Source organism: Oncorhynchus clarkii, chromosome 31, assembly GCF_045791955.1.
Source record: "Oncorhynchus clarkii lewisi isolate Uvic-CL-2024 chromosome 31, UVic_Ocla_1.0, whole genome shotgun sequence".
NCBI lineage: Eukaryota > Metazoa > Chordata > Actinopteri > Salmoniformes > Salmonidae > Oncorhynchus > Oncorhynchus clarkii.
The window spans coordinates 17,671,450-17,696,952 of record NC_092177.1 but is presented as its reverse complement, the minus strand read 5'-3'; the positions used below and the strand labels follow the sequence as shown (position 1 = coordinate 17,696,952).

At 41.9% G+C, this 25,503-nt stretch overlaps 2 protein-coding genes across 6 annotated transcripts in view; one reads left to right on the top strand and one right to left on the bottom strand.

Moving 5' to 3' along the window:
- The first annotated feature begins 266 nt into the window (after positions 1–266).
- On the top strand, positions 267–13,269 carry LOC139390541 (CCR4-NOT transcription complex, subunit 7). 4 transcript variants are annotated; one of them, XM_071137723.1, is made up of 7 exons: positions 267–399; positions 1,037–1,249; positions 1,366–1,559; positions 2,868–3,029; positions 6,392–6,536; positions 6,715–6,825; positions 10,936–11,751. In XM_071137723.1, exons 2-7 carry the CDS (start codon positions 1,133–1,135, stop codon positions 11,065–11,067), a joined length of 861 nt encoding a protein of 286 aa, XP_070993824.1. In that variant the 5' UTR covers positions 267–399; positions 1,037–1,132; the 3' UTR covers positions 11,068–11,751. The 4 variants fall into 4 exon arrangements, with proteins under 4 accessions (XP_070993824.1, XP_070993827.1, XP_070993826.1 ...); XM_071137726.1 differs by lacking the exon at positions 10,936–11,751 and adding an exon at positions 13,037–13,269 and having other exon boundaries at positions 276–399; XM_071137724.1 differs by having other exon boundaries at positions 286–399; positions 1,123–1,249; positions 10,936–11,279.
- Positions 11,875–25,503, bottom strand: part of LOC139390539 (zinc finger DHHC-type palmitoyltransferase 2) — a 26,701-nt gene continuing 13,072 nt past the window's right edge. The window contains exons 3-14 of one of the 2 annotated variants that reach the window (XM_071137721.1): positions 25,164–25,258; positions 23,867–23,987; positions 21,475–21,544; positions 21,337–21,369; positions 20,903–21,023; positions 20,630–20,668; positions 18,878–19,010; positions 16,338–16,464; positions 15,499–15,591; positions 15,016–15,134; positions 13,476–13,554; positions 11,875–13,365 (exon numbers count right to left, since the gene is read on the bottom strand). In XM_071137721.1, the coding sequence (XP_070993822.1) occupies positions 13,514–13,554; positions 15,016–15,134; positions 15,499–15,591; positions 16,338–16,464; positions 18,878–19,010; positions 20,630–20,668; positions 20,903–21,023; positions 21,337–21,369; positions 21,475–21,544; positions 23,867–23,987; positions 25,164–25,258 (992 nt within the window). In that variant the 3' untranslated portion in view covers positions 11,875–13,365; positions 13,476–13,513. The remainder of the gene's footprint in view (positions 13,366–13,475; positions 13,555–15,015; positions 15,135–15,498; positions 15,592–16,337; positions 16,465–18,877; positions 19,011–20,629; positions 20,669–20,902; positions 21,024–21,336; positions 21,370–21,474; positions 21,545–23,866; positions 23,988–25,163; positions 25,259–25,503) is intronic. The other variant, XM_071137722.1, reaches the window with a different exon arrangement.

The following is a 25,503-nucleotide window of genomic DNA, read 5'->3' as shown; positions in this document are numbered from 1 at the left end:
CACTAGGAGGCGGCCAGACAAATGTTGGGGTGTAGTCTGCCAATAAACCTAGAAGAAGACGTAGAGACGAAAAGGAACCAGGGGTGTATTACATTAGTCCAAACAGTTGCAAACTAAAACGAGACGTTCTATTGGACAAATTCAGGTAAGTCCCGCCCATTTCGTTCCGTTTGCTTCCGTTTAACAAACGTTTCGGAACAGAATCGGCGTAATGAATACGCCCCCGTCCTAGGACTCCAAAGGCCAACGTGCATACATTCGTGACGTCACTGCGTGCGTGATGACGTTGTAATGGAGGTTCAGAGGTGGCAGCTGTGGGTTGATATCAATGACTGTCGGTATTTGGAATATAAAACTGTTTAAAAGTTAGTTTAAAGGCCCTGACCGTTTTTAAACAAGGTAATTGGGAGTTTTTTAACTGTTCACTTGTAATTGCACAACCCTTATTTAGCGAATGCTAAGTCGGGAAGGTTGAAATTCAAGCCCTATTAGGAGTTGGTTAGCTAGTAAGTTAACGTTAGCTAGATTTGCTAGCCAGCCACATATTTTAGCCAGCTGGCTAACGGTAGCTGACAGGTGCTAGGGTTGGGCATTATAAGAGGCGATGAAACACTATGATATCATTGTATCTGAAGAGAAACGCATCCTGTCCCCACTCTAAGGTTAGCAGACTGCTAGCTAATTAGCTAGTGAACTGCTAGCTAACTAGCTAGTGGGACAGGTAAGTTAGCTCAGTTCGATAACTAGATCGCCTGTCATCACAGCCTGCTAAAAAAGTAGCTAGCCAGTTATTTGCCCCAATAACATCAAAGCATAGTCAAGTCCTCCTAACAGCAATATTGTTAGCTACAGCATTAGCTATCTAGCTTAGGCAGTATGTTACACAGTATATTAGCTAGCTAACGTTAGATGTCTGTAATTCTCCTGGCAAATCTAGTTAACGTTAGCTAGATGTTTTAATGTAACCATCGAGTATGTGGCAAGAAATCGCACAGGGTTATTGTGTAACCGGACATTGTTTGTTGTTTATCTCCAGGTCAAACAAATAAAGAAGGACCACAATTCCATGGTCATTTTCTCGATTGAGAGTTTGTTTGTTTGTTTTTGATGCCTTGCTTGTAGAGCTGGCATTATGCCCGCGGCTACTGTGGATCATAGCCAAAGAATATGTGAGGTTTGGGCTGACAACCTGGATGAAGAACTCAAAAGGATCCGCCAGGTCATTCGAAAATACAACTACATTGCCATGGTAAGTTATGAAGAGTTCTGATTAAAGGCATCTTGGTTGACACTGACAGATATTTGCTGAACATTGTGCTGCTGCTCCATTTCTGCCTTCTCTATTGCTTTGTGTTCTGTTCATAGGACACAGAGTTTCCAGGTGTAGTTGCGAGACCGATTGGAGAGTTCAGAAGCAATGCTGACTACCAGTACCAGTTACTGCGATGTAATGTAGACTTGCTAAAGATTATCCAGCTGGGCCTTACCTTTATGAATGAACAGGGTGAATATCCACCGGGAACTTCAACATGGCAGTTCAATTTTAAGTTTAACCTCACGTAAGCGTTCCCCTTTCTATGTCTATCAATGTTCAACTAATTTTCATGTCTTGTATCAAGACTTGACTTGCCCATGTTAGAGAACTCAGCTATATGTCTTGTACAGCACCTACAGAACAGGGGAAGTTTCATAGCAACGGCTCTTTGGAGGCACTAGGAGAAAAGGAAGAACCTTTTTGTTTTTACCATGAAAGGTTTTAAAGATGATTGTAATGTTTATATGTATTGTACGGTACTTTCTTGAGGAATTACATTTTTATAACTTGAGATTTCTGCATTAAAGTAACTACAAAAAGGAAGTCCATTTGATGTAGTCTGTTATTGAGGTGATATTATTGTAGTATGGAGTTTGACTAGTTTACATGTCTGGACTGATGGGCAAAGGCACAAAAAACCTGCTCATATGATGTATGAAACCAAGGCAAGAACAGGCCTATGTTCAGTGTTGATACTGCACACAATCAGGGTCACGCTCATGACTACTTCTGGGCCAAGCCATTTGAAGGCTCAATGTCAGCAAGCCACATTGAACGCCCTGGACCAGAGCTAGTTCAGGACCTCCATACAGGCGTGAACATTGTCATACTGAAGCTGCACTGCCTGCACACCATTCAGGTAAAGGACAATGTGACCAAGATTGTTTAGAAACCATGTGGCCAAGACTTTCACTTGAGCCACCAAATAGGCTGCACCTGTCACATGAGCTGCTTACTTTCTCAACGAGCTAATTGACTTGCTTTTTTCCTAGTGCCTCAAGTCATTTTTCAAATGTTTATATTGACATATTTCATAAATGCTTTCGAGCATATCGCAGGTACTGTTTTATTTTCATGTTTGTTTTAGTGAGGCACTGAAGACAGTGTTTTGAGTATTTTGTTGTTTACATGTAACTTGTTTCTATTGTGGAAGTAAAACCTAAAGGCTTATCAGCAGTCTCAGACATTGAAGAAGAGATATATATATATATATATATAGTTGGACTGCATCCACTTACACAGCAACAACAACTTTGTCATGCTTAGTGTACCCCTTGTTCTTATAGCCATTACATTCATTGATATAAATCAGGGGTTCTTAAACTTTTTTGGCTCTTGACACAAAATATATACATTTACTATCTTCCTTTGACCCATATCTTGTTCCAACTACCCAAATGAAGAAGAAATTGTGTTAATATTCTCATGACTCGCGACCCACCTCTCACATGCCCAGGAGCCACTTTGGGTCCCGACCCACAGTTTAAGAAACCCTGTTATAAATGTTTAGCCTAGGTGTGAGTGTGACAGGTGTCTCCCTTTCCGTCGTCAGGGAGGACATGTATGCACAGGACTCCATCGAGCTCTTGACAACATCAGGCATCCAGTTCAAGAAGCATGAGGAGGAGGGGATCGAGACATTGTACTTGGCTGAACTGCTCATGACCTCAGGGGTGGTGCTCTGTGAGGGCGTCAAGTGGCTTTCTTTCCACAGGTAGGCCATTTAAAATCAAATCAAACTTTATTTGTCATGCGCCGAATACAACAAGTGTAGACCTTAAAGTGAAATGCTTACTTACAAGCCCTTAACCAACAGTGCAGTTTAAGAATAGTAAAAAAATATTTGCCAAATTAACTAAAGTAAAAAATAATAAAAAGGAACATGAACATAACAATAACGAGGCTATATTACAAGGGGTACCGGTACTGAGTCAGTGTGTGGGGGTAGATGTTAGTTGAGGTAATTTGTACATGTAGGTAGGGGTGAAGTGACTGCATAGATAATACATAGTGCTTAGCTGCAGTGCACAAAACAAATGGAGAGGGGGGGTATCAATGTAAATAGTCTGGTGGCCATTTAATTAATTGTTCAGCAGTCTTATGGCTTGGGGGTAGAAGCTGTTAAGGAGCCTTTTGGTCCTAGACTTGACGCTCCGGTACCGCTTGCCATGCGGTAGCAGAGAAAAGTCTATGACTTGGGTGACTGGAGTCTGACAATTTTATGGGCTTTCCTCTGACACCGCTTATTATATAGGTCCTGGATGGCAGGAAGCTTGGCCCCAGTGATGTACTGGGTCGTACGCACTACCCTCTGTAATGCCTTAGTCAGATGCCAAGCAGTTGCCATAGCCATACCAGGCGGTGATGCAACCGGTCAGGATGCTCTCGATGGTGCAGCTGGATAACTTTTTGAGGATCTGGGGACCCATGCCAAATCTTTTCAGGCTCCTGAGGGGGAAAATGTTTTTTCGTGTTCTCTTCAGGACTGTCTTGGTGTGTTTGGACCATGATAGTTCGTTGGTGATGTTGACACCAAGGAACTTGAAACTCTCGACCCGCTCCACTACAGCCCCGTCGATGTTAATGGGGGCCTGTTCAACCTGCCTTTTCCTGTAGTCCACAATTTGTCTTGCTCACATTGAGGGAGAGGTTGTTGTCCTGGCACCACAATGTCAGTTCTCTGACCTCCCTTTAGGGTGTCTCATTTTTGTCAGTGATCAGGCCTTCCACTGTTGTGTCGTCAAGAAACTTAATGATGGTGTTGGAGTCGTGTTTGGCCATGGCGGGCGTGGGTGAACAGGGAGTACAGGAGGGGACTAAGTACACACCTCTGAGGGGCCCCAGTGTTGAGGATCAGCGTGGCAGACGTGTTGTTGCCTACCCTTACCACCTGGGGGCGTCCCGTCAGGAAGTCCAGGATCCAGTTTCAGAGGAAAGTGTTTAGTCCCAGGGTCCTTACTTTAATGATGAGCTTGTGGGCACTATGGTGTTGAATGCTGAGCTGTAGTCAAGGAACAGCATTCGCACATAGGTGTTCCTTTGTCCAGGTGGGAAAGGGCAGTGTGGATTGCGATTGTGTCATCTGTGGATCTGTTGGGGTGGAATGTGAATTGCAGTGGGTCTAGGATATCTGGGAGGATGCTATATGTGAGCCATGACCAGCCTTTCAAAGCACTTCATTGCTACCAACGTGAGTGCTATGGGGCGGTAATCATTTAGACAGGTTACCTTCACTTCCTTGGGCACAGGGACTATGGTGGTCTGCTTGAAACATGTAGGTATTACAGATTCGGTCAGGGAGAGGTTGATAATGTCAGTGAAAGCGCTTACCAGTTGTTCCGTGCATATTTTGAGTACACGTTCTGGTAATCCATCTGGCCCTATGGCTTTGTGAATGTTGTTTAAAGGTCTTGCTCACATCGGCTACCGAGAGTGTTATCACAGTCATCCAGAATAGCTGGTGCTCTCGTGCATGCTTCAGTGTTTCTTGCCTTGAAGCGAGGATAAAAGGCATTTAGCTCGTCTGCTAGGTTCGCATCACTGGGCAGCTCGCGTCTGGGTTTCCCTTTGTAGTCCGTAATAGTTTTCAAGCTCTGCCACATCCGACGAGTGTCAAAGCCGGTGTAGTGGGATTCAATCTTAGTCCTGTATTGACGCTTTGCTTGTTTGATGGTTTGTCTGAGGGCATAGCAGGATTTCTTGTAAGCGTCCGGATTTGTGTCCAGCTCCTTGAAAGCGGCATCTCTAGCCTTTAGCTCGATGTGGATGTTGCCTGTAATCCATGGTTTCTGGTTGGGATATGTACGTACGGTCACTGTGGGGATGACGTCGATGAAGCCGATGATTGAGGTGGTATACTCCTCAATGCCGATGATTGAGGTGGTATACTCCTCAATGCCATTGGATGAATCCTGGAACATATTCCAGTCTGTGCTAGCAAAACAGTCCTCGCTTCATCTGACCACTTCCGTATTGAGCGAGTCACTGGTACTTCCGGCTTTTGTTTTTGCTTGTAAACTGGAGGGCGGGGGAGGACTTTTTATACATCTCTGTGGGTGGTGTAAAGGTGGTCTAGAGTTGTTGTTTTGTTCTCCTTTGTTTGCACATGTGACATGCTGGTAAAAATGTGGTAAAACGGGTTTTTATTTTGCCTGCATTAAAGTCCCCGGCCACTAGGAGCGCCGCTTCTGGATGAGCATTTTCCTGTTTGCTTATGGCCTTATAGAGTTGGTTGAGTGAGCTATTACTGCTGGTATCGGTTAGTGGTGGTACATAGATGGCTACGAATAATATAGATGAGGTCTCTCTTGGTAAATAGTGTGGTCGTCAGCTTATCACAAGGTACTCTACCTCAGGCGAGCAATACCTCGAGACTTCTTTAATATTAGACATTGCGCACCTGCTGTTATTTGACAAAAAGGCACACACACCCACCCCTCAGTAGCCTCTTCTCTGTTCTGCCGGTGCATGGAATATTACGCCAGCTCTATATTATCCGTGTCTTCGTTCAGCCACGACTCTATGAAACATAAGATATTACATTTGTTTATGTCCCGTTGGTAGGATAATCGTAGGTCATCAATTTTATTTTCCAATGATTGCATGTTTGCAAATAGAACGGATGGCAGTGGGAGTTTACTCGCTCGCCTACAGATTCTCAGAAGGCAGCCCGACCTGCGCCCTCTTTTCTCCGTCTTTTCTTCACACAAATTATGACATTTGGGCCTGTTCCCGGGAAAGCTGAATACCCTTCTTGTCGGACTCATTAAAGGAAAAAGCTTCTTCCAGTTCGTGGTGAGTAATCGCTGTTCTGATGTCCAGAAGTTATTTTCGGTCATAAGAGACGGTAGCAGCAACATTATGTACAAAATAAGTTAAAACAACGCAAAAACTAACAAAATAGCACAGTTGGTTAGGAGCATGTAAAACTTCAGGCTTCCTTTTCGGCGCCATCTTATCAGATCCAGATTCTAACCACACATGTATGTTATTTGTCACATCTGGTGCAAACTTGACCATTGTTAAAATCAATCATCTTAGACCTAAGAAGCATTTGGTTTATTTGTCTGTTTGCAGTGGCTATGACTTTGGCTATCTAATCAAGATTCTGTCCAACTCTAACCTGCCCGAAGAGGAAGTGGACTTCTTTGAGATCCTTCGCCTGTTCTTCCCCATCATATATGATGTCAAGTACCTCATGAAGAGCTGCAAAAACCTCAAGGTAACTTCAGCACATCATAACAGTTAAAGAAAGTATTACTCAACTTTGTATTCAATGAGTTTTCAGAGAGCTAACTAGGCCACAAGTCTTAATCGATAGCCTTTAAATGCATTATAGACATGGCCAGATGGCTAGATTAGCAGAATATGTGAGTGACAGGGTGGAGTTTGATTGACAGGGTGGGCTACAGGAAGTGGCAGAACAGCTGGAGCTGGAGAGGATTGGCCCCCAGCACCAAGCTGGCTCAGACTCACTACTGACAGGCATGGCATTCTTCAAGATGAGAGAGGTACTCTGTCCATGTGTGTGTCCCAAATGAAACCCTATTCAATATACAGTACCAGTCAAAGGTTATGACACACCACTTACTCATTCAAGGGTTTAAATTGATTTTTTATTATTTTCTACATTGTAGAATAATAGTGAAGATATCACATCTATGAAATAACACGTGTAGTAACCAAAAAAGAAAGTGTTAAACAAATCAAAATATATTTTAGATTATTCAAAGTAGCCAGCCACCATTTGCCTTGATGACAGCTTTGCACACTCTTGTCATTCTCTCAACCAGCTTCATGAGGAATGCTTTTCCAACAGTCTTGAAGGAGTTCCCACATATGCTGAGCACTTGTTGGCTGCTTTTCCTTCACTCTGCGGTCCAACTCATCACAAACCATCTCAATTGGGTCGAGGTCGGGTGATTGTGGAGGCCAGGTCATCTGATGCAGCAATCCATCACGCTCCTCCTTGGTCTAATAGCTCTTACACAGCCTGGAGGTGTGTTGGGTCATTGTCCTGTTGAAAAACAAATGATAGTCCCACTAAGCGCAAACTAGATGGGATGGCGTATCGCTGCATAATGCTGTGGTAGCCATGCTGGTTAAGTGTGCCTTGAATTATACATAATTCATTGACAGTGTCACCAGCAAAGCACCATCACACCTCAATGCTCCACGGTGGGAACCACACATGCGGAGTACATCCGTTCACCTACTCTGTGTCTCACAAAGACACGGCGGTTGGAACCAAAAATCTCAAATTTGGACTCATCAGACCAAAGGACAGATTTCCACCGGCCTAATGTCCATTGCTCGTGTTTCTTGGCCCAAGCATGTCTCTTCTTCTTATTGATATTCTTAAGTACAGTGGCTTGCGAATGTATTCACCTCCCCTAGGCATTTTTACTATTTTGTTAACAACCTGGAATTAAAATATTTAGCGCTTGTATTTGAGCGCCATCCATCATTCCTTTAATTCTGACCAATTTCCCAATCCCTGCCGATGGAAAAACATCCCCACAGCATGATGCTGCCACCACCATGCTTCATTGTGGGGATGGTGTTCTCGGGTGATGAGGGGTGTTGGGTTTGCGCCAGACATACCATTTTCCTTGATGACCAAAAAGCTACATTTTAGTCTCATCTGACCAGAGTACCTTCTTCCATATGTTTGGGGAGTCTCCCACATGCCTTTTGGCGAACACCAAACGTGTTTGCTTATTTTTTTCTTTAAGCAATGTCTTTTTTCTGGCCACTCTTCCGTAAAGCCCAGCTCTGTGGAGTGTACGGCTTAAAGTGGTCCTATGGACGGATTCTCCAATCTCCACTGTGGAGCTTTGCTGCTCCTTCAGGGTTGTCTTTGGTCTCTTTGTGGCCTCTGATTAATGCCCTCCTTGCCTGGTCTGTGAGCTTTGATGGGCGGCCCTCTCTTGGCAGGTTTGTTGTGGTGCCATATTATTTCCATGTTTTAATAATGGATTTAATGGTGCTCCGTGGGATGTTTGAAGTTTTTGATGTTTTTGTCTAACCCAACCCTGATCTGTACTTCTCCACAACTTTGTCCCTGACCTGTTTGGAGAGCTCCTTGGTCTTCATGGTGCCGCTTGCTTGGTGGTGCCCATTGCTTAGTGGTGTTTCAGACTCTGGGGCCTTTCAGAACAGGTGTATATATACTAAGATCATGTGACACTTAGATTGCACACAGGTGGACTTTATTTAACTAATTATGTGACTTCTGAAGGTATTTGATTGCATCAGATATTTAGGGGCTTCATAGCAAAGGGTTGAATACATATGCACGCACCACTTTTACTTTTTTAAATGTTTTATTTTATGGAACAAGTCATTTTTTTCACTTCACCAATTTGGACTATTTTGTGTATGTCCATTACATTAAATCCAAATAAAAATCTATTTAAATTACAGGTTGTAATGCAACAAAATAGTAAAAACGCCAAGGGGGATGAATACTTTTGCAAGGCACTGTAGTGGTTTCTTTGCAGCAATTTCACCATGAATGCCTGATTCATGCAGTCTCCTCTGAACAGTTGATGTTCAGATGTCTGATACTTGAATTTTGTGAAGCATTTATTTGGGCTGCAATTTCTGAGGCTGGTAACTCAAATTAATTTATCCTCTGCAGCAGAGGTAACTCTGGATCTTCCTTTCCTGTGGCCGTCCTCATGAGAGCAGGTTTCATCATAGCGCTTGATGGTTTTTGTGACTGCACTTGAAGAAATTGACTGACCATGTCTTAAAGTAATGATAGACTGTCATTTCTCTTTGCTTATTTGAGCTGTTCTTGCCATAATATGGACTTGGTCTTTTACCAAGTCCTACCTTGTCACAAAACAATTATACACCACCCCTACCTTGTCACAAAACAACTGATTGGCTCAAACCCATTAAAAAGGAAAGAAATTAACTTTTTAACAAGGCACACCTGTTAATTGAAATGCATTCCAGGTGACTACCTCATGAAGCTGGTTGAGCGAATGTCAATTTTGCAAAGCTGTCATTTTATTTTATTTAACCTTTATTTAACTAGGACAGTTAAGGACAAAACGGTGTCCTGCGGGGGATTAAAATAATTATCAATTAAATAAAAATACAGGACAAAACACACATCACAACAAGAGACAACACATACATAGAGACCTAAGAAAATAACAACAACAACATGGTACCAACATTATTGGGCAAGAAGGGAGGGACCACTTTGTAGAATCTCAAATATAAAATATATTTTGATTTGTTTAACACTTTTTTTACTAAATGAAACTATGAAATGTGTTATTTCATAGTTTTAAAATAACACATTTCTTGGGAAAGGGGGACCTAGGCAGCCTAGTCAGCATTCAACTGATATCTTTCGCATTTAACCCCTTTGAATCAGAGAGGTGCCGTAATTGAGATCGACGTCGTCGGCGCTCGAGGAAAAGTGGGTTAACTGAGGGGCAGAACAACAGATTTTTACCTTGTCAGCTCAGGGATTCGATCCAGCAACCTTTTGGTTACTGGCCCAATGCTCTAACCACTAGGCTACCTGCCGCCCCATTTTTACAATGTAGAAAATAGTAACAATAAAGGAAAACCTTTGAATAAGTTTGTGTGTCCAAACTTTTGAATGGTACTGTATAGTTCACTACCTCTGACCAGAGCCCTGTGGGCCCAGATCAAAGTAGTGCCCTATAAAGGGAATAGGGTTGGTACTGAGATGTTTGTGTGAATGGATCATAGAACAGGGAGATGACTCACAGCTTGCATTTCTTCAAAGAGCCACCAGATGGTATTAAAGAGATAAACATATACTACTTTCACTAACCACATTTCCATCCACAGTTTTTATGGGAGTAAAGTCATACCGTATTTTTTTTTAATCCTGACAGCTGTGATGGAAACAGGAAGTTTCAGTACAATTTTATAAATTCTGACAGATAATTTGTTCGTTTGACTTGGTAACATATTTTTGTGTCAGTAAAATTAATTATGCGAGAAGTGGTGGTGGAAACGCCTTTATGGGCAAATATTAATATATTAACCATCATATCAATGTAAACTTGGAGTCACGCGATGTGTGTGGTCCTCCCACTACAACTCGGGAAAGCATGCAGTTCATTAGGCTATAGATGAAATAACACAGGGTGGTGAAAATGCACAGTGATCTTGATGCTCTTTCCAATAAATATCTAGGGTCTGATTCTGGTAACGTGATGATCGATGCTTGACTGCCTTTTGACAAATAAAAATATTCTCGTTCTTATCCATAATAAACCACTGTATTTGCGAGCAGTTGGCTTGGGCGCAGGTGCCAAGACCAAAGTAGGCACATTTAACACAACAGTTGTGATTACTATTGGTAGAGTTGAAAATCGATGGACACACATTAAACTTTTTATTTTTATTCGGTACATGAAAACTCAAGCGAAAAAGTGCATTATATGTGCACAATGTTTCAGTTTTTTTGCAACAAGTCTGTTTGGTGAAACACCACTGATGGTAAAATGCGCATATTGTCTTTGAATATTCTAAAATCTGCAAACTGTCGCCAATTGGGTGGAAACCTAGCTACAAACTAGTATACTTTTTATTGTATCTGATGACATCACATATTTTTTTAGATGTTCTTTGAGGATCATATCGACGATGCGAAGTACTGTGGTCACTTGTACGGGCTGGGTTCAGGCTCTGCATACGCCCAGAACGGCACAGGGAACGCCTACGAGGAGGAAGCCAATAAACAGCTGTCATGACATCATCACTGGGATCTTTCTGGATGGTCTGCTCTAGTCAATTACTACGACGACTGGAATAATGGAAGAACAAAAGCATTATATATATATATATATATATATATATATATACCATTTCGGAAGCTCTTTGTCATAAGCGCTTCTTACTTTAGGTGGTTGTTGAATTTGGTGGTTCAATAGTTCCTATCTCCAGATGTACCCAAGGTGTGTGTTTGTGCTTAAAATCATGTTTTTTCTATGAAAGCAGTTTAGAGGGGCTGGTTAGTTCATTTAGACTTCACATGAAGCGCTTGAAGAGAAACAAGGGATTTTAGTTTTTCAAACTTTCTGTAGAAATTTTGCACTTTAAAGCTCCTAACCAGATCCATGATTTTATATGAAAAGCTACGTTTTTCTGGTATGCTCCTCATTGTTGCCTTCTCTAAGTTAAATTTTTTTTCACTTAACATCTGTCTTTATTATGAAAATAAGTTGTTTTTTTTCACCAAACTTAGCCTTAATAGTAGCTACATTTTTTTTAATGTTATTTTAATATTTAATTTATTGTACTGGTTGGTTCTTTTCATGTGACGAGACCCCCCCTCCCCTCCATATGTAAAGAAAAAAAAGAACAAAAATGCAATATACGAGAGATTGTTTTTAAAGCTTTTGTAAATAAAGGCTTCAAACTTTTCTAACATATAAGAACTTGATTTGAGTGAGTTTGAAATCTGTTTAAGAGTCATATTTTAAATGATATATCTTATAGGCTATTGAGACCTATATGGGAGAAAGGTACAAGAACAGTCAATAGCAATATAAACAGGCTGAACATGGCATCATTGTATTTATCTGATAAGGCATCACAGTACAGTACATGTTCATAAAGGTATTTTTCTCCATTCATGCACAGAGTATTAAAAAAATATAGATTGACATGGTTTTGCATACATTTGAGCCATTTACCAAAATGAAAACCGATGCAAACTGATGCTGATGACTCATTTCCAAACAGAAAATGTAATGTAAAAGGACCAAAGGAGTACAATCAGAACAGAACCCTCACAAGGAATGAAACAGCTGGAGCAATCACTGTATTATTCCACTGCACTTCCATATTTGAATGGAGTTGAATTGAGAATGCAGCAAACATTCTGAAACCGAGGCTTGGATTTGAAGACCATAGGCCAGTGTGTCAGGCCTCTGGAGAAAAACAGGATCTTTGGCTGGCAGTTTGACAATAAATAGCACTTGACATGGCAAGCACACTGACATAAAAAATAAGACTGATTGGTGATGTCTAAGAGCCAATGGTATCCTCACCAATACCAGAGGAACACAGGAATCCTTTCAAATCAAAGAATATCAATATAGCCCTTATTCAAATGATTATTATGCAACAGTGATTTTACTGCGTTTCCAAGAGAGAGAAACTGGTATAATACATGAAACTATTTATGTTCTTGTGTTTAGTTAGCATCCTGAGTATGAAGCATGCATAAGTTAATTGAAGGATTTTTTTTTTTTATCACAACAGGTTGTTAATCTCTTCAATACTTCTTTCATGTTCAGTGCCATAAAAAGCCTAACACTGCATATCTCATCCAATAATCACACACACAAAGCATCTTTTACTCTTAATATGTCTATACAATCATAGAATCAACATTCACTATCATACATCTTTGCGTGTTGGTTTAGGATTAAGTATTGGCAAATTCTAAAATTACATTAAAATTGAATATTTATACTGTTTCTGTCAATAATCACAAATACAAGTTAGTCATTCTAGTTTAGACATTACACAAGTAAAAATAGACGAATTTGAAGACGAAGTCCAAGATAATCAAATCATACAACAATACTTCAAGGGTCCTTTACTAAAATAATATAGATGTACTGAACACATACACATGTAGCTTCTTAGACCAACCACCTGTTATACAAAGTGAAAATAAAACACTTCTCATTCTATTCTTATGCTTTTCAGATCCAAACTTGAAAAAACACGGCAAGTAATTGGAATGCAACTTCAATCTTCCGAGGCCACAACTTGATCTCATACTCAATATTCAGCCTTCAGGAAACCAGTTTCCACCATGTTAAATGATTTCTTTAGAAACAACAATAACAATGCTTCATTGGATTCAAATGTTACATCGTCTGTTTCCAATGATACTGGTGAGAGCAAAAACAACAGTAAACTAAGCCCTTCTAAGCAGCAATTAACTACAGCAGTGTGTTATGGTAAGAAAGATGACTGGTTATGGTGATATCACAACTGCACATTCTCATAGGCACGCTGAACACTGGGATCACCTGTTGAAGGAAATAAGCATTATGTGATTCATTAGAAATAAACCATATCGTTTTTACCTCAAGCTTTGTGGATAATATTTTTAAAATATTGAGATCAATTTTCAACTCACCTATGATTCCACTTACAAGTCTTCATTCCTCACCGTGGTTATGTTTCATTCTCTATGGCCATTGCTGGGTTACTTGTGCCTGAAAAACACAGCATGCATACAGTTAATTAAGTTATTGGAGAATGGTCCTAGAATAATGATTTGTAGACAACATTTAAAAAAAAAAAAAACAGTGGACATAAGTCTGGGGTTAGAGTCATGGCAAGGGTTACGGTTGAAACGGGATGTGGACATGAAGCTAAGGTTAGGGTTGAACCGGGATCTGGACAGGAAGCTAGAGCTAGGGTTGAACCGAGATCTGGACATGAAGCTAGCGTTAGGGTTGAACCGGGATCTGGACATGAAGCTAGCGTTAGGGTTGAACCGGGATCTGGACATGAAGCTAGCGTTAGGGTTGAACCGGGATCTGGACATGAAGCTAGCGTTAGGGTTGAACCGGGATCTGGACATGAAGCTAGCGTTTAGAGTTGAACCGGGATCTGGACATGAAGCTAAGGTTAGGGTTGAACCGGGATCTGGACATGAAGCTAAAGTTAGGGTTGAACCGGGATGTGGACATGAAGCTAGAGCTAGGGCTGAACCAGGATCTGGACATGAAGTTAGAGTTAGGGTTGAACCAGGATGTGGACATGAAGCTAGAGTTAGTTTGAACCAGGATGTGGACATGAAGCTAGAGTTAGTTTGAACCAGGATGTGGACATGAAGCTAGAGTTAGGGTTAAACCAGGATGTGGACATGAAGCTAGAGTTAGGGTTGAACCAGGATGTGGACATGAAGCTAGAGTTAGGGTTGAACCAGGATGTGGACATGAAGCTAGAGTTAGTTTGAACCAGGATGTGGACATGAAGCTAGAGTTAGGGTTGAACCAGGATGTGGACATGAAGCTAGACTTAGGGTTGAACCAGGATGTGGACATGAAGCTAGAGTTAGGGTTGAACCAGGATGTGGACATGAAGCTAGAGTTAGGGTTGAACCAGGATGTGGACATGAAGCTAGAGTTAGCTTGAACCAGGATGTGGACATGAGGCTAGAGTTAGGGTTGAACCAGGATGTGGACATGAAGCTAGAGTTAGGGTTGAACCAGGATGTGGACATGAAGCTAGAGTTAGGGTTGAACCAGGATGTGGACATGAAGCTAGAGTTAGTTTGAACCAGGATGTGGACATGAAGCTAGAGTTAGGGTTGAACCAGGATGTGGACATGAAGCTAGAGTTAGGGTTGAACCAGGATGTGGACATGAAGCTAGAGTTAGGGTTGAACCAGGATGTGGACATGAAGCTAGAGTTAGCTTGAACCAGGATGTGGACATGAGGCTAGAGTTAGGGTTGAACCAGGATCTGGACATGAAGCTAGAGTTAGGGTTGAACCAGGATGTGGACATGAAGCTAGAGTTAGGGTTGATCCAGGATGTGGACATGAAGCTAGTGTTAGGGTTGAACCAGGATTTGGACATGAAGCTAGTGTTAGGGTTGAACCGGGATCTGGACATGAAGATAAGGTTAGGGTTTGCCCGGCTCCCATCAGATATTTGAGCCCCCACCCCGTCTCTCTTTGTCCTCTGCTCCCCCGTTCTCTGTCCAGGAGGGGGCGCTGTTCAGCAGTCGACTTTGGGACTCCCTCAGTGGTTTGGCTGGGAACTGGTGGCTCTCTCCAACAACGCTGCACAACACAGGACAAACCATTAGGCAGGATCAGTACATGAATGGATTTCAATGGACTATTAACAAAATAACTGTTAGAAAAGTACTCTGAAGTACTCTCTCACATCTGTATCCAAAAACCATCTTTATGGAAAAGGACCAAATGTATGAAGAGTGTAGGCAGGACAGTGATTTCCTGTGAGGGATGAATACTTATGTCTTGTTGGGAGGGGGTTTGTGTCCATGAGATTAATACCTATGTATTATGGGGGGGGGGTGTCCAGGAGATTAAAACACGTCTTGTTGGGTGGGGGGTTGTGTCCAGGAGATGAATACTTACGCCTTGTTGGGAGGGGGGTTGTGTCCAGGAGATGAATACTTACGTCTTGTTGGGAGGGGGGTTGTGTCCAGGAGAGGTGGGCTGCTCAGGATCCTGGTTCACCAGACAGGTTGGGAAGGAGCACCCATCACCCAGACTAAGCACAAAACACAATCCTGTGTTTAAAAGTCTTCCTCTTCATCCTCCTAATAACTAACAACTAACTAACCTCCTCTCACGCTTAGAAACATTATACCCTCATTGCCCCCATAGTTCACCATTGAGTTCAAGTTCTTCCTTCTCCCCTCCTCTCTGTCACTGTCAGCCCCAAAGTATAGTCCAGAGCCTTGCCAGACCTTTCTGTTTAGCTGAGAATGTCAGTGTTTTCACGGTGGGTTCAGTCAGAGTCGATAGCATGATATTTTATTTGCGAGCAGCATACCACCCTGCATCACACTGCTACTACTACTGGTACAACATCACACTGCTGCATCACACTACTTGCCTCTGAAGCTAAACAGGGTTGGTCCTGGATGGGAGACCAGATGCTGCTGGAAGTGGTGTGGAGGGCCAGTAGGGGGTACTCTTCCCTCTGGTCTAAGGAGATCCCAATGCCCCAGGGCAGTGATTGGGGACATTTCCCTGCATAGGGTGCCATTTTTCTGATGGGATTTTAAAACGGGTGTCCTGACTCTGATCACTAAAGATCACATGGTACTTATTGTAAGAGTAGACATGTTAACCCCGGTGTCCTGGCTAAATTCCCAATCTGGCCCTAATACCATCATGGACACCTAATCATCCACAGCTTCCAATTGGCTCATTCTTACCCAGGTCGATGCTGTAATAGATCATATTTTTCTCAGTTAACTTATCTGGTAAAATAAGGGAATAAGTATATACCTGGAGTACACAGGAAATGGCCAGTATCTCATTTCATCACCGAAGACCTGGCGGAAGTTCTTACTGAGGCCCAGACTGAAGCCATTCTTATCTGCCCCATGACGGAAAGCTGGCGCGCGGACAGCCTCTGAACAACAGAGTAGAATATGATCAGTGTTGAAGATTTAGTTTTGCATCGTTTATAGAGAACATATGCAATCTAGATGTTTCATAGTTCAAAGGAAACTGAGAGAGGAACGTCATTGTTTTGTGGGCACTTACGCAACTCCTGAACCAATAGCAACACCTTCATGGATAAAAGACATTTTGAGACATCAGTTGTCAAATATCTTAATGGGGAAGAGATTGCTGAAAGAGTTTGATATTCTCAAAGGGTGGGGATATTTGCTGTTTAAAAGCCTGCCACAACTGTAGACTAACACCCTTGATTCCATCTCACTGAACTGCCCTTGGTACAGCAAAAATGAAGATCAGCCATTTGTAATTTACTTTATGTAATGACAATGAGCCAAAGAGCCTGAGAACCCTGCTCTCTGAGTACAGATCTATGCCTTCAGGTCTGCTGGCTGTGCTGTGTTACTAGGTGTGACTGGCCGTGTCCTCTAAAGGCCTGTCCAGCAGGGCTACCTTTCCAGCAGGGCTACCTGTCCAGTGTCTGTTACTAAGCCTCTTACTGTGAGCCTGTTGTTCACTCCATGAATAATCCACTCACTCAGATCGTAGAGACAAAAAAGTGCACCACTGTGCACACAGAGCTGGGCCATATGGACAAAAATCCATATCACGATAAATTTACAAAATGATCAGGATAACGATACATTGAACGTTGCGTTTATAAAATGATATAAAATGATATGATATACTTTTATATTACCCTTAAAACTACTACTACTGCTACTACTACTACTACTACTACTGGTACTACTGCTACTACTACCGGTACTACTGCTACTGGTACTACTACTACTACTACTACTACTACTACTACAGCTCCTACCACTACTGCTCCTACTACTACTACTACTACTGCTACTACTACTACTACTACTGGTACAACTGCTACTACTACTCCTACTACTCCTACTACTACTGCAACTGCTACTACTACTACTGCTACTACTACTGCTACTATGGCTACTACTACTGGTACAACTGCTACTACTACTACTACTACTCCTACTACTACTGCAACTGGTACTACTACTACTGCTCCTACTACTACTGCTCCTACTGCTACTGCTCCTACTGCTACTACTACTGGTACTACTGCTACTGGTACAACTACTACTACTACTACTACTACTACTACAGCTCCTACCACTACTGCTCTCACTACTACTGCTATTACTGGTACTACTGCTACTACTACTGGTACTGCTACTACTACTACTGGTATTACTGCTACTGGTACTACTACTACTGGTACTACTAATACTAATACTGGTACTACTGCTACTACTACTACTACTACTACTACTGGTACTACTGCAACTGGTACTACTACTACTGCTAGTACTACTACCGCTACTACTACTGCTACTATGGCTACTACTACTGGTACAACTGCTACTACTACTACTACTCCTACTACTACTGCAACTGGTACTACTACTACTGCTCCTACTACTACTGCTCCTACTGCTACTACTACCGGTACTACTGCTACTGGTACAACTACTACTACTACTACAGCTCCTACCACTACTGCTCCTACTACTACTGCTACTACTAGTACTACTGCTACTACTACTGGTACTGCTACTACTACTACTGGTATTACTGCTACTGGTACTACTACTACTACTACTGCTACTACTAATACTAATACTGGTACTACTGCTACTACTACTACTACTACTACTGGTACTACTGCTACTAGTACTATTGCTACTACTGCTACTGCACTAAGACTGCTACTGCACTAAGACTGCTACTACTACTACTACTTATACTGCTTCTATTATCACTACTACTACTACTAGTATTACTACTTATACTGCTTATACTATCACTACCTCTGCTAATACTACTACTACTGCTGCTACTGCTACTTCTACTGCTACTTTTACTACTACTGCTACTACTACTTGGAATGTTGTAGTTGTCAATTGTCCCATTAGAAATAGCCCATAGTAGCAGACTAATTTCATGTCAAACTTCTCATTCCTCTAGTAAAAGCTTATTGTTGTTATTATTATTATTTAATATCAGTAATATGTCCTTGATAAATTATTGGTTCGGTCAGTATCGATAATTTCCGGTTTATCGTCCCAGCTCTAGCACACATAATAAGAGACTGCTCTCTCTGTCTGTCTGTCTGATAATGGCCATAACAAAGAGCCTTATCAAATCATACCACAGATGAGTGACTCAATCTGTGTTTTTATTTGATGTGGAGAAGAATAGAATAAGGTCCCTATCCCAGGCCTGTTCTTGGAAACTCTGTCAGAGCACCCATGTTAGGTCTGTTTCTATTCTGTTTAGTGAGACACCAGGGAAATGCTCACAACAACACACAGATACACCATGCCAGCTCTTACCCAGAGTGGATCTGTTCTTGCAGACCAGCCAGCAGTGGTAGACGAACAGTGAGGCCAGACTGACAGAGAACATGGAAGCAGCGAAGAACAGGAACATGATGTGGAACTTAGCCTGGGTGTCAGGCAGACCATTCTGAGGGAGTGGTTCCAAACAAACACAATGTATTAGTCTTACAGTTGTCATGACATTGGCCTGGGGGGTAGGTTCATGACAGTCATAAATACCTTTTTCCCCCTTTTTCCTCTCTCTACCCTACTGATGTTACATTTGCAAACCCTTGGTTAACATAGAGATTCTGGGAACATCAGAAGGTGGGGGGAAATTAACAATATTCTGGTAATCCGACCAATGGATGCAGTGGTACTTAATGAATATGATGTCAGTTCGGTTGTCATCTGAGACATTCTCATCAATGATAAGATGACATAAACTCTACCATGGAAAGTCTACACATCAGAGTTATCGGATTCACATGGAATTGTTGTTCAATTTAAATGCTTGAATATGAAATTATTCGTGATGGGATGAAATGTGATTTTAGCTTCTAAAATGTGAGGTTTCGGTTTTCATAAGATAGGGCTCTGCTCAATCAGTGAAAGGTCCCTGTGAAGGGACATGGGCTATAAAACTTTTCAAACACGCCCTCCTCTCCCTTCCTATATAAGCCCTTGATGACAATATAACCTCCTGTTCCGAGGACGTGAGGACAACGGTCCTATGTCAGAATGGTTCAGATAATAACTACAGAACGAAGCCAACATCAGCGTGAGCTTTGGTTGCGAATGGTATGAACTTTGAACTCTTATTCACTACAGAAGTGATACCTCCTAGCCGTTGAGTTAGGAACAGCAAACGAGGGTTAGGAAGGAACAGACAGAGTATCCCGTCTATCACACAACGACGTTACGACAACGTATCCAATTGACCACCAGAGACATTCTTCAAAGGACAAAGGACTCGGTTTGGCAACACGGCCTTCCATCTACCACCAACCTACCGAAGCACAGCTCAGAGTAAATATTTATTGCATTTTCCTTTTCCAAATGGGCAGTAATTTAGAATGCATAAGATACTGTATTTACAATAGCACAGCTTCTTCCCTTTGTTCCTCAGTCTTCCCGCTCTTTCACTCAAACGCAGCCCATTTTCTTTTGTGTAACAAGCTGTCATATCTGTTCCGCCCGCAAGGGACATTTTCCTTTATGATGTAATTTGTAATCAAGTTATGATTTAATTATGTGTATATGTAATTCTGTGTGATTAGTTAGGTATTTAGTAAATAAATAATTAAACCCAATTTTCTATTGCTGATTCAACTTGTGAGCCAGGGTTCGTGCAGATAACCAAGAATTTACAACTTTCAGATGAGACTGAATTAAGATGACGATTGATATTGACTGCTATTGATGTAAAATATTACTAGGTCTTTTATAGTTTATTCGGAAGATAACAGCTCTATAAATATTATTTTGTGGTGCCCGACTCTCTAGTCAATTACATTTACATGATTAGCTCAATCAGGTAATATTAATTACGGATAAATTATTTTATAGAATAGCATGTCATATCACTTAATCCGGCATACCCTAAGACACGATACAGTACCTGTATGTGTGCATTAGGCATAACCTGTAAGTAAAGTCTACCAGCTAGTTGGGTGTTAGCATAGTTCACTACGAAACTAGTCTAGGGGGAGCTTAACCAATCAGTGATCATCGTCCTCAAATCCAATGCCGCTGATTGGCTCATACCAGGTATTCTAACAGACGGTCGTGTGTTCTACCTTCAGCCTTGCAGAGAAATCAGAACCAAGATCAGAACATGAAACAGTTATTTTCAGTTATACACCAAGCATCATCTTTCATACTGTATTATTTAGTCATTAAAAATAATAGTTTTCTCTAATGAGCATGGATATAGAGATATATAGATATAACAGACATTAGAAATTCAATCATTCCACTGGTTTAGATTGTACAGAATGTAAATTATTCAAAAATTCACCATGAAAATATTTTACTCACGGTCCAGAATTTAATGAAGTACTGTAGATCTGTAGCAGTGATGAAAATGCAATATAATAAGGAGTATGCCAGGAACAGCATGAAAAACTTATAGTTGGAGAAGCCCACACAGTTATTCACCCTGTCACATTCCAAAACAAGAAGGCAATGCTCCAAGTCAATATCACACCATATGGGAAAACCCTACCGTTTGACAGCAACATACAGATGGTAAAAATGGCCCCCAAACAGAAACGGACAAGGCTGAAATATCATCTACATCGTAGACATCAGTTAAGCCTTTGACGACAACTAAAAAAGTGATCAATGTACTAAACGAGATTTAAATTACAAATCATACAGTGACCTAATGGAAAATATTGTTCCATTTCCTTTGAATAATGAATCAAATATCACTTTGATTAAGTATGAAATGGTACAGTAGCAATACAGACCAGGGGCAATGGTGATCCATCTTTAGGATGCATCTGTAAAACAACAGTAAGGAAACTCAGTAACAGCTACAATTTTCCCCAACACAGTTTCAGCAGGGTTCTTATGAACAGTGCATAGGGCCTTGAGCAGAGTCATACTTATCACAGACTGAACAATGGTGACATCGATCAGGCTTGACCAGCTGGCAGCGATCACAGAAACGAATAGCTGAGGAATAAGAGAGACAGCGTCAGCACGGTCAGTCAGACACCATCACCACCCTATCTACCCCACTGACCAATAACAAATGAATCGTCCGCCTATCTACCCCCCTGACCAATAACAAATTAATCATCAGCCTATCTACCCCACTTTTATTGAACCTTTATTTAACTAGGCAAGTCAGTTAAGAACAAATTCTTATTTTACAATGACAGACATGATTTGGAAAGGCACACACCTGTCTATATTAGGTCCCACAGTTGACAGTGCATGTCAGAGCAAAAACCAAGCCATGAGGTTGAAGCAATTGTCCGTAGAGCCTCGAGACAGGATTGTGTTGAGGCAAAGATCTGGGGAAGGGTACCAAAAAATGTCTGCAGCATTGAAGGTCCCCAAGAACACAGTGGCCTCCATCATTCTTAAATGGAAGAAGTTTGAAACCACCAAGACTCTTCCTAGAGCTGGCCGCCTGGACCAAACTGAGCAATCGGAGGAGAAGGGCCTTGGTCGGGGAGGTGACCAAGAACCCGATGATTACTCTGACAGAGCTCCAGAGTTCCTCTGTGGAGACGGGAGAACCTTCCAGAAGGAAAACCATATATGCAGCACTCCACCAATCAGGCCTTTATGGTAGAGAGGCCAGACAGAAGCTATTCCTCAGTAAAAGGCACATGACAGCCAAAAGACACCTAAAGACTCTCAGACCATGAGAAACAAGACTCTCTGGTCTGTTGAAACCAAGATTGAACTATTCGGCCTGAATGCCAAGCGACACGTCTAAAGGAAACCTGGCACCAAACTTCCCGACGGTGAAGCATGGTGGTGGCAGCATCATGCTGTGGGGATGTTTTTCAGTGGCAGGGACTGGGAGACTAGTCAGGATCGAGGCAAAGTTGAACAGAGCAATGCACAGAGAGATCCTTAATGAAAACCTGCTCCAGAGCGCTCAGGACCTCAGACAGAGGCAAAGTTTCACCTTCCAACAGGACAACGACCCTAAGCACACAGCAAAGACAACGCAGGAGTAGCTTCGGGCCAAGTCTCTGAATGTCTTTGAGTGGCCCAGCCAGAGCCCGGACTTGAACCCGATCGAACATCTCTGGAGAGACCTGAAAATAGCTGTGCAGCAGCGCTCCCCATCCAACATGACAGACCTTGAAATAATCTACAGAGAAGAATGGGAGAAACTCTCCAAATACAGGTGTGTCAAGCTTGTAACGTCGTACCCAAGAAGACTCAAGGCTGTAATCGCTGCCAAAGGTGCTTCAACAAAGTACAGAGTTAAGGGTCTGAATATTTATGTAAATGTAGTATTTATGGGGGGTTCTATTTATAAATTAGCAAAAATGTCAAATGCTTTGTCATTATGGGGTATTGTGTGTAGATGGATGAGGGGGGAAAAAACTATTTAATCCATTTTAGAATAAAGCTGTGACCTAACAAAATGTGGTAAAGGTCAAAGGGTCTGAATACTTTCCGAAGGCACTGTATATTCTGGGGACATTCTTGCAACATCAGGCGAATGTTATTTACAAACAAAGGGAGAAAATAAGGCGGTCCGGTACGGCGTACCGGAAAGATAAATAGTGGAGGTATGCCGTACCGGTAAAACATGGGCCTATCACAATAACTAAAACAAAATGTCAAGAAAACTGTAGGCTATTACATCCCTTTTTATCATTACCTCATGACAGAGGCATGACAAATAAACAAATAGATTTGTAAATGGGTGGTATAGCCTACACTCCAAAATGCGATGTGGTTAGACGAGAACACCAAACTTTTGCCAAGGCAGAGATGAGCGGCCGACAACGAGGCCCACGCAGACAGCAATGGATGCATAAATTCTGGCCTAATGACAACTTTGTGGTGTTTAGTGTAACAGATGTCTCTTTCCATTCACCACTGTTATGAGGCTGGAAATATGTTGCTCGTGGATGAACATGCGCGGGTAGTCTAGTAAAGGAGCCCTTTGAAGTGATTGTTTGACAATCAGATAAAAACATCATGACTGGTTGTGTTCATGCCACAATAAAAGGTTATACATTTTAAAAGTTAAATTACAAATCTTTGACTAGGTCCAGAGAGATCCTATTGAATTAATAGGGATTATATTTGTAATTGGGCCTATAAAAAACGTTGATGCAGGTCCCGCACCAGGGAGAAATAAATTCTACTTTCACTCTTGAGTCAATGTATAATCATCAAAACAACTGGACTGTTTTTGTGTTATTAGAGTATATGGTACAACCACTTTTGGTTTATTGGGTTGGTAAAAGTCAGCCCACAGGGCAGACTTTTTGTTTTAGCTTGTGTTCTGTAGAGTACCTCCAGACATGGTGCGGGTGTAGATGGGTAAATCCTTGGCTATCCTTCTAAGAATCTCCTGCTGAGACTCTCCACGGTCCTCACGCTCCAACAGCTCCTTGTCTGAGTAGGACAGGTGGAACTACAGAGAGGATGGAGGAACAGAATAAGAAACATCCTGTGCCTCAACAGATGTAGGATCTTAATTTGATCACCCTGTTGCAGGGGGTTTAAAAAGCCCTGGTACATATGAGGTTTAAAAAGTCTTCTGAAATTTGTAACTTCCACACTTGATTTTCCCCTACAAAAATGTCCATTAATTATAATCAACTTATTATTTCACATTTTCTGTTGCTGCAGGATTTTTTTCCTACTGCAGCAAACTGGCTCAAATTACGATCCTAAACCTCTAGAATATTGCAGGCCTACATCCATTACTAATGAGATGCACTTCCCATTAGAGGTCTTATTATAATGCTGTGATCTACTGTAAAAGCTGTGTAGCTCTGAGTGCTGGAGGACTGCAGTACAGTACTGTTGTGTGTCACAAGGCTGATCCAGCTAAGTCATGTGCACTTCTATCTTTGCCCTTTCCTTCTGAGCAGCTAGATTGTTTGCAGAGCCACAGCAGCGCTGCTACATTATTACATTGAGGCACTCAGGCGTTTTATGATTGAAGGCTGAGGACTAATAACTTCAACAATAACAAACACCATGTGCCCGGTGCCACAGATAACACCACCCACTGAATCATCGAACAAATACACCTTACAGTATGAAGGAAAACATTGTTATTGAGTGACCTGAATGTTAAGCTATCGCCCCTTGAATGAACCAGAGCAATCAGTACTGGAAGGAGAATTTTTGAGTCTTGTCTAAAACGCATGGATTCAACAACAACAAGCGCTGAATCTGAGTGGTCAGGAGCAGAGATAATAGAGTGCTCCTTCAGGCAGTCGGAGAAGAATGTAATATCACTGTAAATATCTCTCTCAATATAATTTTAAATAGAAGGAGAGACTGGAGCCTAGTTCTGTACCTCTCCCTGTACCTCATCATCCAGACTAGCCTAGTTCTGTACCTCATCATCCAGACTAGCCTAGTTCTGTACCTCATCATCCAGACTAGCCTAGTTCTGTACCTCTCCCTGTACCTCATCCAGACTAGCCTATTTGATCAAATACACACACACACACACACACACACACACACACACACACACACACACACACACACACACACACACACACACACACACACACACACACATACATACACACACACACACACACACACACACACACACACACACACTCACCTCTTTCAGGGGGTTCATGGGCTTGGTGAAGATGGTCTGCCAGTAGGCCCAGGTAAACAAGATGAAGACAACATGATAGGCCAGCAGATAAACAACTGGAAATAGAAAGACATACAGCTCACTGTGCAGCCAAGTAATCTGTCTGCTAGAGGCTAGATCTCTGAAAGATTCCCTGTTTACCATGAACTTAAAGTCAATAGTTGGACAGAGCACATTTGACATTGAACAGAGCACATTTGTCTTAAGAACCACCAAAGGAGAACGTGTCAAGGCTTTGGGACAGCCTGACTTTGCGACCTCCTGACTAACTGCCCTTAGATAAGGCTCTGGCAGAGCTATG

Excerpts from the sequence above, each read along its gene's own strand:
- LOC139390541 (XM_071137723.1), top strand. The coding sequence starts at position 1,133 with ATGCCCGCGGCTACTGTGGATCATAGCCAAAGAATATGTGAGGTTTGG. Across the intron at positions 1,250-1,365 it reads AATACAACTACATTGCCATG|GACACAGAGTTTCCAGGTGT; the intron begins GTAAGTTATGAA and ends TTCTGTTCATAG. Across the intron at positions 1,560-2,867 it reads AATTTTAAGTTTAACCTCAC|GGAGGACATGTATGCACAGG; the intron begins GTAAGCGTTCCC and ends TTCCGTCGTCAG.